The sequence below is a fragment of the Balaenoptera ricei genome, chromosome 3, assembly GCF_028023285.1.
Source record: "Balaenoptera ricei isolate mBalRic1 chromosome 3, mBalRic1.hap2, whole genome shotgun sequence".
In the NCBI taxonomy this organism is placed as follows: Eukaryota; Metazoa; Chordata; class Mammalia; order Artiodactyla; family Balaenopteridae; genus Balaenoptera; species Balaenoptera ricei.
Genome location: NC_082641.1, coordinates 168,576,180 through 168,592,953, shown reverse-complemented (window position 1 = coordinate 168,592,953; position 16,774 = coordinate 168,576,180). Strand labels below are relative to the sequence as shown.

Genomic DNA, 16,774 nt, shown 5'->3' with positions numbered 1-16,774 from the left:
TGTTGTGTTGTTTATTTTACATTCCTCGTATTTAGAATAGTGCATGGTATACAGTAAGCACTCAATAACATCAATTCAATGAATGAATAATTACCCTGTAAAAATACACAACAACTTAGACTTCCGTAGGCAGCGAACCACTCTATTGATATCGCTGAATACAGTCGACCCTGGGGGTCGGTAGATCCGCGATTGGCTGAATCCGCAGACGCGGGACCCGCTGAATGGGCGGGCAGAATGTAACACTATACCATGTTACACAAGGGACTTGAAAGTCCCTGGCTTTTGGTATGCGTGGGGCGGTGGTCCTGGAACCAATACTCCGCAGATACTGAGGGACGACTGAACTTGGTATCTTTACTTGTACAATTAAAAGGAACTAGTGTAAACAGGGTGTGTATTCTTTGGTTTAACAATAATCCTATATAAATCAGTAACACTGAGCCTGTTACTATTTGCTCTAGATGACTGTGTAAATCTAGTCAGGGAGAATAGGGTGTGTCTTTTAAGCCTTTAGTCCTTTCAGTTGTATGATAGATAAAAGTCAGTGACCTTGTGCATTTCTCCTGACAGAAAGCTTGCTGTAGCTGAGATGTAAGTGGACATCAGCCTGGCCCAAGCTCTTACCTCGCTGACTGTGGATTTCTGTGTCTTTTGGTGAGTAACGAATAAGAGCTTGTGGCAGGGGCTCCCCACTGCCCTTCACTTTGTAAGATAATTTTTACCCTGCAGAACCTTTTCTCTTGACTGTGGGCATCCAGGTGCATTTGAGATTGAGGTATCTTGTGAAATGAAATTTTTCAGTTAATTTATGTTGGGTAAGCGTCGACTGAAAAAAGTGCACAACGTGCGAGTTGTGAGTTCAGTTTTATTTGGGGTAAAATAAGGACTATAACCTAGGAGACAGCCTCTCAGATAGCTCTGAGGAACTGATCCCAAAAAGGTAGGGGGGAGGTCAGTATACATGTGATTTGGGTGAAGGGGGACACATGCAATGAAGCACACATGTTGGCAGAGGGTTGCTACTAGTCATGAGGAACAGATGTCTCTGTCAATGATTTTAGTCCTTTTCTAGATAGAAGAAGATGCAAGAAATTGGTCTCATAAAATCTTCTCCTGAAGAATATCTAACTATCTGAAGACCTGTTCTGCCAGTTTTTCCCAGAGCACAGAGCGCCTCATTCCTCAGCTCTGCCCTGAACTCCTTTCAGGGTGTATTGAAGGTCAGCCACTGCAGTGGCTAGTGACTTCATCCTTGTAGAGGCAGACAGCAGGTTTTCATCCACAAAGGCTTTGTTCACAGGGTGTCAGGATGGGCAATTTATTTACCTTTTAATTATGAGTTCTACTATTAAGGTCGGCTTTGTTCTTTTCAAGTGAGCTCAGCTAACCTGACAACCCCCAACACTTGAAAGTCAAGACATTCTTTAAAAAGTGATGCAAATTTCATTAAGGTACTACCTGAAATGAGAGTTCAATTGACTTTATATGGAATGAGTTTTACCTAGTGCTGTGTTAATTAAATATTTGTTTTCCCCCAAACCATATAAAACATAATAAAAGCAAATTAGGCATCAACTTTTAAATGCAAGTAATTTGGTTATAAATGAGTATTCTCTTACAGAATTTGATGCTTCCTTTACTTAAATAGAATTCACATTATTTTTAAGACTCACTAACAAGCTTCTTGTTTTTATCATGTATTACATATGTTTTAGTGATTCTTATCATTTATTTTTTATTTATTTATTTTAAAAATTTATTATTTATTATTATTATTTTTTTGGCTGCATTGGGTCTTCGTGGCGGTGTGCGGGCTTCTCATTGTGGTGGCTTCTCTTGTTGCAGAGCCGGGCTCTAGGTGCACAGGCTTCAGTAGTTGTGGCTCATGGGCCTCTAGAGCACAGGCTCAGTAGTTGTGGCGCATGGGCTTAGTTGCTCTGCCACATGTGGGATCTTCCTGGACCAGGGCTTGAACCAGTGTCCCCTGCATTGGCAGGCGGATTCTTAACCACTGCGCCACCAGGGAAGTCCCCTATACTTATCATTTAGTGTGTTCACACTGAAAAATTCCCCGGGTGAGTTTTTGTCTCCTGTCAGTGGTCCACAAATATTTATTACATGCCTACACCGAGCCTGTTACTCTTTGCTCAGGCCCACGGGTACAATGGCAAACAAAATTTATAAGGGTTAGGTCCTCTGGAGTTTACAGTCCAACCATCAAGCCTGCTTGGAAATGATAGCTGGTTTTGAGTTATTTTATTTTTTAAATTATTTTTTGGCCCTGCCCACGGCATGTGGGATCTTAGTTCCCTGACCAGGGTTGGAATCCATGCCCCCTGCATTGGGAGCAGAGAGTGTTAACCATTGGACCACCAGGGAAGTCCCTGAGTTATTTTAAATGAGAGCACGTCAAGGGAGGACTCAGTCTAAGGGCTCATAAAGCCTCTTGGAAAAAAAAAAAAGTTATTGAAGCCAAAATCCACAGTCTTAGAAATGACTAGGATACAGACAGGCAGTGGGCTAGGCTGTGATGGGGCCAGGAATGGGGAGAGCATTTTAGCAGGAGGACTCTGCACATGTAAAAATCCCTGAAGCAGCTAAAATCCCTGGATTGTACCAGGATGTGAGCAAGACAGGACATGGCTGAAAAAAGAAGCAAGAGAGGAGGAAAGTGAACTAGATTGCAGGAGTCTCAGCCACATGACTTGTAATCTGGAAAGCAAGTTCAGGGTTTAATTTAATTTAATGCTGGTGGGAAGCCATTGTGAGCAGGGGCATCAACAATTAGATTTGTGTTTAGCAGAGCTCGCTGCACCATGAGGATGCCTGGTGAGGATGGAGTGCAGAGGACAAGCTTGACTGGTGGAGAAAAGATTAAGGGTTAGTAGTAGGATTTAGGAATGAGTGATGGTAATCTAGACTCTTGATGGTTACAAAGTAGAACAAAGTGATGATTTGGGGGGATAGATTGAAGGTTGAATCCATACTCATTCATTTCTGAGCCCAGAATGCTGTACGCTTTACAATGTGGCTAGTGATGTGCTAGTGACTGGGTATAGGGTTTTAATAAGAAAAGGCGGGCTTCCCTGGTGGCGCAGTGGTTGAGAATCTGCCTGCCAATGCAGGGCACACGGGTTCGAGCCCTGGTCTGGGAAGATCCCACATGCCACGGAGCGGCTAGGCCCGCGAGCCACAACTACTGAGCCTACGCGTCTGGAGCCTGTGCTCCGCAACAAGAGAGGCTGCGATAGTGAGAGGCCCCCGCACCGCGATAAGAGTGGCCCCCGCTTGCCACAACTGGAGAGGGCACTCGCACAGAAACGAAGACCCAACACAGCCAAAAATAAATAAATAAATAAATTAAAAAAAAAAAACTAATGAATTATGTATATGTGCCTTGAATCATATGGTTTCTTATTAAAAAAAAAAAAAGAAAAAAAAGAAAAGGCCATTCTCTTGGACATTACAATCTAGTGGAAGAGAAAATATAAGTAAGCAAAGAACTAAATATATAATTACAAATTCTGAGGGCTACATAGGAAGAATAGAGAGAGCTCAGACAATAAAATAAGATTGGCTTTATATTAAATACGGGGCTCACAATAAAGGTGATTCTGAGGAAATGACATTTAAATGGACAGAAAAATGACAAAGGAAAAATTATCCATGTGTGGCAGGGAACGGGGAAGAATTTAGTAGTTGGGATTTTCTCTGGAGAGAGCACCATTGAAGAAATGATTGGAGTTGGGTGGAGAAGGGGTGTGGCTTGGATTAGTCTTTGTCAGTTTCTGCTGTGTGGTAGGGTGGAGAAGTCTACAAAGGAATAGTTTTAGGTTTCAGGTGATAGCTGCCTTTGGGGGATGGGGGAAAAAGTGTGCCCATATTTTAAAATTTCAATGGCTGTTGTGGGCTGATGGAGAGGAGTCAAGGATTCTGTGAGTTTTAATTGAGTCGAGCCCACAGGAGGGGAGAAGCGCTTATCAAATAATTAATCTTCAGTTTTAATTAATTATAGCTGTGGGGTGGGGTAAAGGGTGTGATACCAGTGATGCCTTCTGCCTGCTCTGAATACCTAGAGCATTAGTACTCCTAACTGAGAGTGCAGATGTTTGAAGTGAAAACAGTTTTGGGGAAGAGATAAGTTCAGTCTGGTAAGTTTCTTCAAAGGTGCCTACAAAACGTTTAGATGGCCGTAGTTGAAAAGGCAGCAGGAATACATGAGTCTTAAGCTCAGATTTGAGTTCTCAAACGGGAGATTTGGGTGTTATGAGCATAGAGATGGAATTTATTTATTTATTTATAATATTTATTTATTTATTTGGTTGCACCGGGTCTTAGTTGCGGCACGTGGGCTCCTTAGTTGTGGCAGACGAACTCTTAGTTGTGGCATGCATGTGGGATCTAGTTCCCTGACCAGGGAATCTAACCCAGGCCCTCTGCATTGGGAACGCAGAGTCTTCCGCTGCGCCACCAGGGAAGTCCCGAGATAGAATTTAATTTCAAGGGAATACATAGATGTGGAATACACAGAATAAGGTGAGAGATAAGGGCCAGGACTGAGCCTTGAGGACAGTCAACAGTGGGAGAGGAGCCGGCCAATGAGCCTGAAAGAGAGTGGCCAGAGAAATAAGATGCCAACCAGGAGATTATGGTCACAAAAGCCCAGAAAAGAGGCTGATTTATAGAAGAAAGTAGTGATAGAATTTTTCTGATGAACGAACTAAGTCAAAGACAGAATGGCGGGCTTCCCTGGTGGCGCAGTGGTTGAGACTCTGCCTGCCAATGGCAGGGACACAGGTTCATGCCCTGGTCTGGGAAGATCCCACATGCCGCGGAGCAACTAAGCCCGTGAGCCACAACTACTGAGCCTGCGCGTCTGGAGTCTGTGCTCCGCAACAAGAGAGATCGCGATAATAAGAGGCCCGCGCACCGCGATGAAGAGTGGCCCCCACTTGCCACAACTAGAGAAAGCCCTCGCACAGAAACGAAGACCCAACACAGCCATAAGTAAATTAAATAAATAAATAAATAATTAAAAAAAAAAAAAAAAAGACAGAATGGCATTCACTGGATTAATCCTCTTAAATCCTTGGCAGTCTTGGCAGAGCAGTGTCAGTGAGGTGGTGGTGAGACAGAAACCAGTTTGGGGTGTAATTAAGGGAGGTGAGGAAACGGGGAGAATGAGAGGGTATACCAGTCTTTCCAGAAGCTGGATGGAGAAAAGGAAGAGGGACTGAGCAGTAACTGTAGGGCCAAGTGGGACCCAAGGCATGAATTTGTTTCAAGATGGGAGATTTTAAATTTTTTTCAGATGAACAAGAACGTTTATTTAGAAAGAAGAGATGCAAGGCAATATGTATTAGAAAATGCAAGGCAATGTTGAGAAGATGTAAAAATATGCAATCACTTATCTTAAGATAACTCTCAAACTTTAGAAAAATTACAAAGGAAAAAGGAAAAAAAATTAGCAAGGAAAATACCTGTCTCCAAGCCCATGCACTTTCTCTTCATTTTTTTTTTAACATTCCTTTTTTTTTTTTTTAATATTCTTTTCCATTATGGTTTATCATAGGATACTGAATACAGTTCTCTGTTGCTATACAGTAGGACTTTGTTGTAAGATGGGACATCTTTGATTATGTTTCAATGTTAGAAGTATGAGTATAGTGGAGTAGAAGTTGATGGTGATGGAAAAGAGCAAAGGAATAATTAATAAAGCAAGCTTTCTGAGAAGGTAGGAAGGGATTAGACCAGTGGTTCTTAAAGGGGAAATTTTGCCCTCTAGGGGACATTTGGCAATACCCCTTTCACAACTAGAGGGGATACTACTGACATCTAGTGGATAGAGCCCAGGGATTCTACTAAGCATCCTACAATGACAGGATGGTACCCCCATAACAAAGAAGTACCCAGCTCAAAATGTGCCAAAGGTGGGAAACATGACATGGCAAAGTAGCAGATACTGACTTTAGATAAGAAGGCAGACATATCTTGTTTGCAAAGTGAAAGAAACCATGATGCTGTGGAACTACTTTCGTACTAGTGGCAAGAAAATGAGGAATCCTTCCTTCATTGTTAGAGTTTCTCTGCAAAGTCAGATGTAAGATCATTTGTTATTGAAGAGATAATGTTGAGACCACATGAGATTCAAAATCTTGCAGGAACTGTGAAAAGGTCTTTGGATAACTAGGAGGTTAAATTGCCTGTTGGGCTTTTCCTTTAGTGTTGAAGCCCCATTTAGAGTACGTGGACTCAAATTTTTAGTGCTTCCCGTATAACTTATTGGATAGGAATTACCCAGGCAGGATAGACAGATGGTTGGAATTATCTAAGGCAGGTGTTATGATTCCTCAGAGAAGAATTTGAGGTTTTAGAAAATATATTAATTGAAGTGATGGGCCATGGCATTTCATATTTAGTGCCAAGGAAATGAGGATTATAAATAGCAATATGGTGGAAGTATGGATGGCTTGGAAGCTTCTATGAGGTAGGAAAGCAGATGCAATACAGGCAAAAAAGTGAACAAGATGGAAGTATACCTACTGTGTTCAGAAAGTGGGATGTCTGACTTTTTGCCTTCGTAGAGAGCAAGAGTCTCAGGTGATGATAAATTTAAGGTGTTCGGTTGAGATGTGGAAGCCATGGACGTTTGCTAGTTTATGCCCAAGAACATGGAATCATCTTGAATCAGAGCAGGGATGGGAGTTACAATGAAGAATGGGAGTCAGGTGACAGTGACTTTAATGGGTCAGGTCTATATGTTGGTGCTAATTCAGGGGAGAAGCCAGTGAAGTGCCTCAGTGGAGATGGAATTTTTGATAAGTGGTGGGTAATGTGGTTTCATAATGTGGAGGATGTACATTAGGAATGGGGAAGGTCAAGAATACCCACTATATTGCTTTGAGGCTGTACGTGGCATGCAAAACAATGACCCAGGATCAAAGACAGCTTGAATCTGAAAGGAACACATACTGGATGCATGATGATGTAATTGTCCTAAGTGCAAAGGAGAAACAGAAAGCTTGTGAATCCTCTTGTTAATATTTCTTTATTTCAGAGCCCTGCCTGGGGTGGATCGTAGAAGCAATAAGAGGAGTATCCTTGTTCTCCTGGTTGCTGTCTGATCATATTTACTACTTACAGGCTTGCAAAATGGCAGCCCCACATCTGTCCACTATATGTGGTAAGTTCCTAGGGTAGATTCACTTTACCACGAATAAGTGGGCACAAAATAAGGGAGTTGAGTAGCCACAGGGGACTGGGAAGAAGGGGCTGAAATGAAAGGAGGTGGGTATGGAGCTCTACGAACACTTGGTGCCCCAGAATTTGCTCATGTCGGATTCAATGCCCTTTGGGATTTTAGAGGAAGGGCATATGTGCATGGTGGGGAGAGGGAAGAAAATTTAGGGGTGGCACCTCCTTATCCCATCCATTCATTTTATAAAGCTGGGAAAGGTAACAACTCTCAACCTTTCTGACTTTCAACTTCCTTGCTAGGAAAGTTGAGACTATGTATGTGCCTAGAAACTCATGTCACCCTCTCCTCTAGCTCTGCCTGTCCTAGACCCTTCCTGTGCCCATGAGAGGATCACAGAGATGGAAAACTTCCACTCTGGGTTACAAGTGAGTCATAAATTTTTTTTCTTTCTCCTAAAATACATTCCTGTCCCCTGGGGTGAATGCATCTCCTTCCACTACTCTGGAGCCTCATAACCCAACCTGCATTTTGAAACTTCTGATGGTGGTTAAGGGACTTCCAAAAAATAATTCTTCTACTACCTTACTACTTACAGTTTTTTTTCAGGCATCTCTCCTGCTTAGTGCTGTTAGTAGAAGAAGTAAAAAGTAAAAGAAGGATATAAGACTGTCTTAGCCTCAAAAAATGTATGGCCACCCTGTGGGAAATAATTTTTTCATTTAGGAAGTATTTCTCTCATTCTTGCAATGTGTTCAGGTCTCTGATTAACCCTGCAGATAGAAGAGAGTACAATTATGAACACATGTTCATCATGTGTTAGAGAGGCCTTAAATTCTTGAGGCTGGATGCAATTCCTTAAGGAGTGAGCATGAATAAAGAAGGAAAGATTCTGAGAACTGAGTCCTGGGTTAAATGAAGAGCCCTCAGAATCTTGAATTTACTGTGAAACAGGTCTTTCATTTCCAGTGCCATTGCGCATGATCCTCTCCCCAGGAACAGTGGTGGGGTTGGTGGCTGGTTGAGACAGAATGTGTTGTTATTTTAGAACTCAATAACCTTTGAGGATGTGGCCATGGACTTCACCCAGGAGGAGTGGGCATTGCTGAATTCATCTCAGAGAAAACTGTACAGAGATGTGATGCTAGAGAACTATAGAAACTTGGCTTCACTGGGTAAGACTAACAGAATCCCTTGATTTATTTACTGAATTTGAGCATGGATTTCTTGGGTGAGTAAGACCCAATCAACTTGTGATACACCTATAGGAGTTTTTTTTGTAGGGTTTTACTTTTAAGAAAAATTGCCATATTGAGGCATAATTCACATACCATAATTTACTCATTTGAAGTGTACAAAACAACGGGTTTTTTTGTCTAGTATATTCATATAGCTGTGCAACCGTCACCACTGTCTAATTCCATAACATTTTTGTTGCTCCGCCTACAGGGTGTTTCATTCCTCCCTGCCTGCAGCCCCTGGAGACAACTAATCTACTTCCCTTTTCTACAGGTTTCCCTATTCAGCATTTCATATTAATGGAATCATACCAAATGTGGTCTTTTGTGACTTACATTTTCACTTAGCATAATGTTTTCAAGGTTCATCCTTGTTGTAGCATATGTCAGTACTTACATCCTATTCATTGCTGAATAATATTCTCTTGCATAGATATACAACATTTTGTTTATCCATTCATCAGTTGATGGACATTTGGATTTTTGACACTTGCTGTTATGAACAATGCTGCTACAAACATTCACATACAAGTTTTTGTGTGGACATATGTTGTCCTTTGTCTTGGGTATATGCCTAAGAGTGAAATTGCTGGGTCATTTGGTAACTTTATACTTAACATTTTGAGGAACTGCCAAACTGTTTTCCAAACTGGCTGTATCATTTTACATTCCCTTCAGCAATGTATGCAGGTTCCAAATTCTCCACATTCTTACCAATACTTATTTCCTGTCTTTTTGATTATAGCCATCCTAATAGCTGTGAAATGGAATCTCATTGTGCTTTAGATTTGCATTTCCCTAATGACTAATGATGTTGAGCATCTTTTCATGTGTTTATTGACCATTTGTGTATCTTCTTTGGAGAAACCTCTATTTAAATCCTTTGTTCATTTGAAAATTGGACTGTCTTTTTTTCCTACTGAGCTGTGAATGTTCTTTTTATTTTTGAGATACAAATCCCTTGTCAGATACATGATTTGTAGATATATTTCATTCTGTGTGTTGCCTTTTCACTTTCTTGATAGTATCATTTGCAGCATAAAAGGTTTTAATTTTGAGAAAGTCAAATTTATGTACAAATTGGTATATTTTTTCTGGACTCAATTTTATTCCAATAGTTTATATGTCTGTCATTATGCCAGTACAGTGCTGTTGATTGCTGAGCCTTGTAGTAAGTTTGAAATTGGAAAATGTGAGTTCTCCAACTTTATTTCTCTTTTTCAAGATTGTTTTGACTATTCTGGATCCCTTGCATTTTCATATGAATTTTAGGGTGGTTGGTCAATTTCTGCAAATAATCCAGGTGGGATTTTCCTAAAGGTCACATTAAATCTGTAGACCAATCTGGGAGTATTGCCAAATTAACAATATTATGTTTACCAAGCCATGAACATGGAATGTCTTTACATCTTATTGAGGTCTTCTTTAAATTCTGTCAACAATGTTTTGTACTTTTCAACATCTAAGTCAGACTTCTTTAGTTAAAATTATTGCTAAAGTATTTTCTTTATGATGCTGTTGTCAATGGAATTGTTTTCCTTTTTAGTTTTTAAATTATTTATTTCTCCTCTAGTTTTATTGAGATATAATTGACATACAAGACTGTATAAGTTTAAGATGTATAACATAATGAATTTGACTTACATACATCAGGAAATTACTAAGTTTAGTGAACATCCATCATCTGGTAGGTGCAAAAGAAAAAAAAAATTTTTTTTTTAATTTAATTTTTTAATTTTTAATTTTTGGCTGTATTGGGTCTTCATTGCTGTGTGCGGGCTTTCTCTGGTTGCGTCGAGTGGGGGCTACTCTTCGTTGTGGTGCGCGGGCTTCTCATTGCAGTGGCTTCTCTTGTTGTGGAGCACGGGCTCTAGGTGCATGGGCTTCAGTAGTTGTGGCACACGGGCTCAGTAGTTGTGGCTTGCGGGCTCTAGAGCGCAGGCTCAGTAGTTGTGGCACACGGGCTTAGTTGCTCCACGGCATGTGGGATCTTCCCAGGCCAGGGCTCGAACCCTTGTCCTCTGCATTGGCAGGCGGATTCTTAACGAGTGCACCACCAGGGAAGCCCTGAAAAAAATTTTTTTTTCCTTGTGGTAAGAACTCAGGATTTACTCTCAACAACTTTCATGTGTAATGTATACCAGTGTTAATTATATTAATTATGCTGTACATTATATCCCTAGTACTTACTTATCTTATAATTGGAAGTTTGTACTTTTTGACCATTTTCATCTAATTCTCCCTCCCCCAACTTCCCCACCTGGTAACCACAGTTCTGATCTCTTTTTCTCTGAGTTTTCTGTTTGTTTGTTTTTGAAGTACAATTGACCTACAACACTGTTAGTTTCTGGTGCACAACATAATGATTCGATATTTCTATACATTGTAAAATGATCACCATGGAATTGTTTTCTTGATTTCATTTTCAGTATGTTCATTTCTAGTCTATGGAGATACAGTTGATTTTTGTATATGACCGTGTACCTTGCTATGTATTGAACTTCCTTATTCTAATAGTTTTTTTTTGTAGACTCCTTAAGATTTTCTATTTATAAGCTCATGACATCTGGGAATAGAGAGAGCTTTTCTTCTTTCTAAATTGGATGCCGTTTATTTCTTTTTTCCTGGCCTAATTCCCCTGGCTAGAAATCCCAGTATAATGTTGAAAAGAAGTGGTGAGAGTGGACATCCCTTTCTTGTTCCTAATCTTAGGGGAAAGTTTTCAGTCTTTGTCCATTAAGTATATTTATAATAGGTGATTTTAAATCTTTGTCTACTGAATCCTAACTCTGGGCCCCTTAAAGGGACATTTTCTGTTGGCTGCTTTTCTTCCTCCTGTATATGTGGGATACTTTCCTGTTTCTTTGCTTAATCTACTGACACCGGGTTATGGTGAAGGAAAGTACAGCGTTTATTGCAGGGCACCAAGCAAGGGAGTGGGAGGAAAGCCTCAGATCCACCCCAACTTGGCCTTTGAGTTAGGGGGTTTTTTAAAGGAAGAAAAAAGAGGCTGGGATTAATCATTGTCTTGTCACATTTCTGTGACATTTCTTAGTCATGGTTTTGGGAGTCAGGATGTCTCTGGTTTAAGCCTGGTGGTCCATGGCTTAGGGGTCTGCTAGCTCATCTTGCCCTGGAGAAAAAACTTGAGTTGGTACATTAATGATAATATCTATAATAGCAATTTTAGTACATTAATGATGTTATCAACAACAGCAATTTTAGTCATCTGACTGGTTGATTAGTGTTTAGTTAGCACAGGATTGAGGTCAGAGGGGATAAGAAAGAAAGGGAATACAGTTTTGGATAGAAAGATTAATAATCATAAACTTGGTAAGGGAACTCAATTTTAGGGGGATTTGGTTTCATTGCTGTCTTTTGTTGTTTTCTTGCTGGTACTTATTTGTTTAGTGACTTTTCTTTTCTTTTTTGTTTAGTGACTTTTCTAGATGAATTCTACAGATTCTGTATTCCTTGCACTGTGCAGCCATAGAGCTTTCTCCTATGTTTTTTTTTTTTTTTTAAATACATAATTTTAAAAGCCTGGCTTCCTGGGAGTCACTAGCTGGTCATTATAATTTAGTAGTCCACCAATGATTGGTAAAAAGATTTTCTTAAATGCCTTGCCTGTATCTCTTCTACCCTTTGCCAGGGGGATCTATGGGAGAAGTCACAGCTTTAAGCTTCAGGCAAGGCACAGCTTACAAGACAGGCTTAGCTTTCACTTCCTGCTTGGGCTTGGACAGGGTCTTAAAGTCCACCAAAGGTAAGTGACTTGGGACTTATTCTTTCCTAGATATTTCCTGGGCATGTGCGTAGCCTCACTCATGCACACAGCCTTTTAGATCCCCAGGAACTTGTTGGGAGCCTCTCAAAATTCCCTGTGGTTTGTCTAGTTCTTGTTTTCCTTTCAAATTCCCAGCCAGCCTTCTGTTTTCCCCAAGTGAAATCAGAGCCTTAAGCATATGGGGATGTTACTAGCTGGTTGCCATTGTTTGGGTAATGCCTTGGGGTTAAGGGCTTTTTTTATCTGCTAAGCTGAGCTCTGAGTAAAAAACAAATAGCCACACCACCCTGAGTGTAGAGATTTTCTAGGGAGCTGCAAGTTTAGAAAAAAAAAATATTGTCTGTGTTCTGGGGATGGTTCTTTGAACAGAGCTCCCAAAGAAGTCAGACCTCTCTGTTGACTGCAGCACTACTGGTTTTGGCCATTTTTTCTTCTTTTTTTTGGCTGCGCCATGTGGCTTATGGGATATTAGTTCCCTGACCAGGGATCAAACCCAGGCCTTTGGCAGTGAGAGCACAGAGTCCTAACCACTGGACCACCAGGGAATTCCCAAGGGATGGGAATATTCTTAAATTAAAATGTCACAGATTTTGTTCTTTTACCAAGGTTCAGTAATTTCTCTTGGAAAGACAATTTTCCATTTATGGAAAGTTGATCTCTGAAATGCTTTACTTTTGCATTCTCTGTTAGAATTTTGTCATTTTGCTGCTTATAAAGTCATAACTGCCTATCTTCAGAACCTCAAAGACCAAGTTGTTGTCACAGTTTGATGGTAGTTTTTGTTGTACACTGCATGGTCCTCTCATATGTATCATTCCCCATAATAGGACATCAACTCAGCAAGCCTCCTCTCATCACCCAGATGGAGCAGGAAGACGAAATGGAGATAGTAGAGAGAAGAATTCACCAAAACACCTGTTCAGGTGAGCACCAGGCATATATGAATGTCTTACCTACAAGATCTGTTCCCTGTGCTATACATCCCACTATTTTATACTCTAGGAACTTGAGGTTATGTTTCCCATTTGTTTCAGATTGGGTTGGCGCATTACCTGCTTTTTGTCAGCATATTGTCACCATGTCTTTTACAAAACTTTTTCCCACTTTGTTCAGATGAGCTGATTCTCCTTAAAACCAAACAACCACAGCAAAAACAAAGTATTTTGGAGAAATATATGCTCAATGGCAAGAAGGTAAGAGTCACATGGGATAATTTCTTGTCCTCACATTAGAAGTCCAGAATTCTGTAAGATAGAAAAGGACTAGAGGGTAATATGAGTGATATCACACTCATTTCACCAATAGAAAGCAGAAGATTCTCTAAGTATTCATTTGAAGGAAACTCATAACTTAGTTCCAAAAATGGTTACAGAGAATCCCCAAAGTAAATATTTGCATAATGGAATTAGTTGTTAAATGTTTAAGATACTCACTCTAAGGCAATTTTATCTTAAATCTGTTGAAGAGACTCCAGTGAAGCCATCTGGTAGAGCAATCAGCTTATTCAAGCTGATAAATTCAGTCTGAAACTGCATATTCACTAAGAAAATGTGGAACTCTCATGCTAATAAAGTGCTCATTAGATGTATCAGAATTTATGTCGGGGGAGATTCTCAGTCATGAACATGATAAATCCTGTGATCGTAACTCATATTTTAATCAATAGGAACAAGCTCTTGGAGGCAATCCCATTCAATGCAGTGAAATTGTTGAAGCCTTCAGTGTGAAATCTAGCATTACTCAGAATAAAATTTACCCTAGCAAGAAACCCCATCGATACCTTGACTCTGCAAAAGGCCTTAGAGATTCTTCACATCTTAAGCCACCTGAGGGAATTCTTCCTCGGGAAAAATCTTATGAATGTAAAAAAGATGAGAATGCCTTCCTCAGGAGTTCTAACTTAGCTGGGCACAAGAGACAACATACAGAAGAGGCATCCTATGAGTGCAGCGACTTGGGGAAAGTCGTAAATTCAATCTCATACCTTAAGAAGGATGAAAAAAGTCACATTAGAGAGAAACCTGTTGAGTGTAATCAGTGTGGTAAAGTATTACAGAGCCATTCATCCATTAAGTTGCACATGAGAACCCACACTGGAGAAAAACCGTTTAAGTGTGATCAGTGTGGGAAAGCCTACAGCTCAAGCTCTTACCTTACGCGTCACAAGAGAATTCATACCGGGGAGAAGCCGTATGAGTGCTGTGACTGTGGAAAAACCTTCCGCGATAGCTCACTTCTCAGACAACATTCAGGGACGCATTCAGGAGAAAAACCTTACAAATGTGATCAATGCACCAAAACCTTCAGTAGAAGCTATAGGCTTACCATACACCAGATGACACATACTGGAGAGAAACCCTATACGTGCAATGATTGTGGGAAAACCTTCAGTATTCTCCCATATTTTAAAAGACATAAGAGAATCCACACTGGAGAGAAGTCCATTGAATGTAGCCATTGTGGTAAAGCCCTGAGTAGTAAGTCATCTCTTAAGATACACCTACGGATACATACTGGAGAGAAACCGTTCAAGTGTGATAAGTGTGGGAAAGCTTTTAGCCTGAGCTCCAACCTTATCACACACAAGAAAATTCATACTGGAGAGAAACCCTGTAAGTGCAATGACTGTGGGAAAGCTTTCAGGGATCGTTCATGTCTTAAGGAACATGTGAGAATTCACACTGGAGAAAAACCCTTTACATGTATTCAATGTGGAAAAGACTTCAGAGTGAAATCTTTCCTTGTTTTACACAAGAAAATTCACATGAAATTGACACATGAATGTAAGGAATGTGGGAAAACCTTCCGTGGTCTCTTATCTCATAGGAGGCATATGAAAATCCATACCAGGGACAAGAAACCTTTTAAGTGCAGTCAGTGTGGAAAAGCTTTTACCAGGCATGTGTCCCTTAAAGTACACATGAGAACTCACACTGGAGAGAAACCCTATGAGTGTAATCAATGTGGAAAATCCTTCAATGTTAAGTGTAATCTCATTGTGCACAAAAGAATACATACTAAAGAAAAACCCTATAAATGCAATGTCTGCGGGCAAGGTTTCAGTAAATCCTTACCCCTTTGGCGTCATGAGAGAACTCATGCTCAATAAACCCCCTTTTAATGATATCCATGTAAAGTAGCTTTCAGTGAACTCTCAATCTTTAAGACATACAACCAAATGCTAGGTGAAAAGAACTGGTTGTGAAGAATGTGAGAAAGCCTCTAAGTAATGCATATATGGAAGAAACCTAAGTTACGCAATGACTGTGAGAAATCCTTTATTCATTCATTATCCCTTAGAAGATATAACGCTGAAGGGAAAATGTTTTAATATCTTCAAGACTTGTTACTTGAGAAAAATAAACGCCTAATGTTTTAAGCCACCATGTTTTCCATGTGTTTGTTCCTTTGTTTTGTGTGTGTGGTGGTGGTAGGGAGGTTTTTTGTTTTTCTTTTTTCACTCCTAATTGACTAGTCACTAACCAATAGAGTCCACAGATGGTCAGTTTTTAAAAATAAATTTTTATATATGGTAACAAAAGTGAAAAATTATTTGGTACAGGGATGTATGTTTAATAGATGTTTACCTATTGGATAAAGCTCTTAAGTTGTGCTTACAAATCATCTGTGTACCTGTATATTTCATGTGTCCTAACCTACCATTGCCTGCACAAGGTCTGTAATGAACTTTCCCATGAAGATTGCAGATGGTGAAATTCTCCTTGGAATTCTGAACTTTTTCCAACACATTTTGTTTACATTTAACATGTACAAGAATGTACAATTGCATGAATTTTTACAAGGTAGAACACTTCTGTATTAACTACTGTACACTCTGGTTAAGATATAGGGTATAATAGGCACCTGAGAATCATTCTTTAATGCTCTTTCCATTACTAATCACTCTGATTCCTACCACCAGAATGTAGGTACTCTATGAATCATGTCTTTTTGATTTTTTAAGTTAAACTATAGTTGATTTACAATGTTGTCTTCGTTTCTGGTGTACAGTAAAGTGATTCAGTTATAGATATATATACATATTCTTTTTCATATTCTTTTCCATTATGGTTTATTATAGGATATTGAATATAGTTCCCTGTGCTATACAGTAGAATGTAGGACTTTGTTGTTTATCTATTTTATATATAGTAGTTTGTATCTGCTAATCCTAAACTCCTAATTTATCCCTTCCTCACCCCTTTTCCCTTTGGTAACCATGAGTTTGTTTTCTATGTCTGTGAGTCCGTTTATGTTACCTAAATAAGTTCATTTGTGCCTTTTTTTTTTGGCCACGCTGCAAGGCTTGCGGAATCTTAGTTCCCCGACCAGGGATCGAACCTGGGCCCAGGCAGTGAGCGCTGAGTCCTAACCACTGGACTGCCAGGGAATTCCCTGGAGTCATGTATTTTAAAAACAACTTTACTGAGATATAATTCACATACCACAAAAGTTCACCCATTTGAAGTGTAAAATTCAATGATTTTTAGTGTATTTAAGGTTATGTGCACTCTGTGCCTGATACCGTATGTTATCATTTGTGCCTGGCTT

General features: G+C 39.9%; 1 protein-coding gene across 1 annotated transcript; it reads left to right on the top strand.

The window, feature by feature from the left end:
* Positions 1-7,599: 7,599 nt before the first annotated feature.
* Positions 7,600-15,332, top strand: LOC132363464 (zinc finger protein 260-like). The gene is made up of 5 exons (XM_059919152.1): positions 7,600-7,626; positions 8,247-8,373; positions 13,051-13,146; positions 13,337-13,416; positions 13,890-15,332. Exons 1-5 carry the CDS (start codon positions 7,600-7,602, stop codon positions 15,330-15,332), a joined length of 1,773 nt encoding a protein of 590 aa, XP_059775135.1.
* The last annotated feature ends 1,442 nt before the right edge of the window (positions 15,333-16,774 follow it).

Bases quoted from the DNA above. Each gene is read 5' to 3' on its own strand.
- LOC132363464 (XM_059919152.1), top strand. From the start codon at position 7,600: ATGGAAAACTTCCACTCTGGGTTACAA. The intron at 8,374-13,050 runs GTAAGACTAACA...TCCCCATAATAG, and splicing joins TAGAAACTTGGCTTCACTGG to GACATCAACTCAGCAAGCCT. The intron at 13,147-13,336 runs GTGAGCACCAGG...CACTTTGTTCAG, and splicing joins TCACCAAAACACCTGTTCAG to ATGAGCTGATTCTCCTTAAA.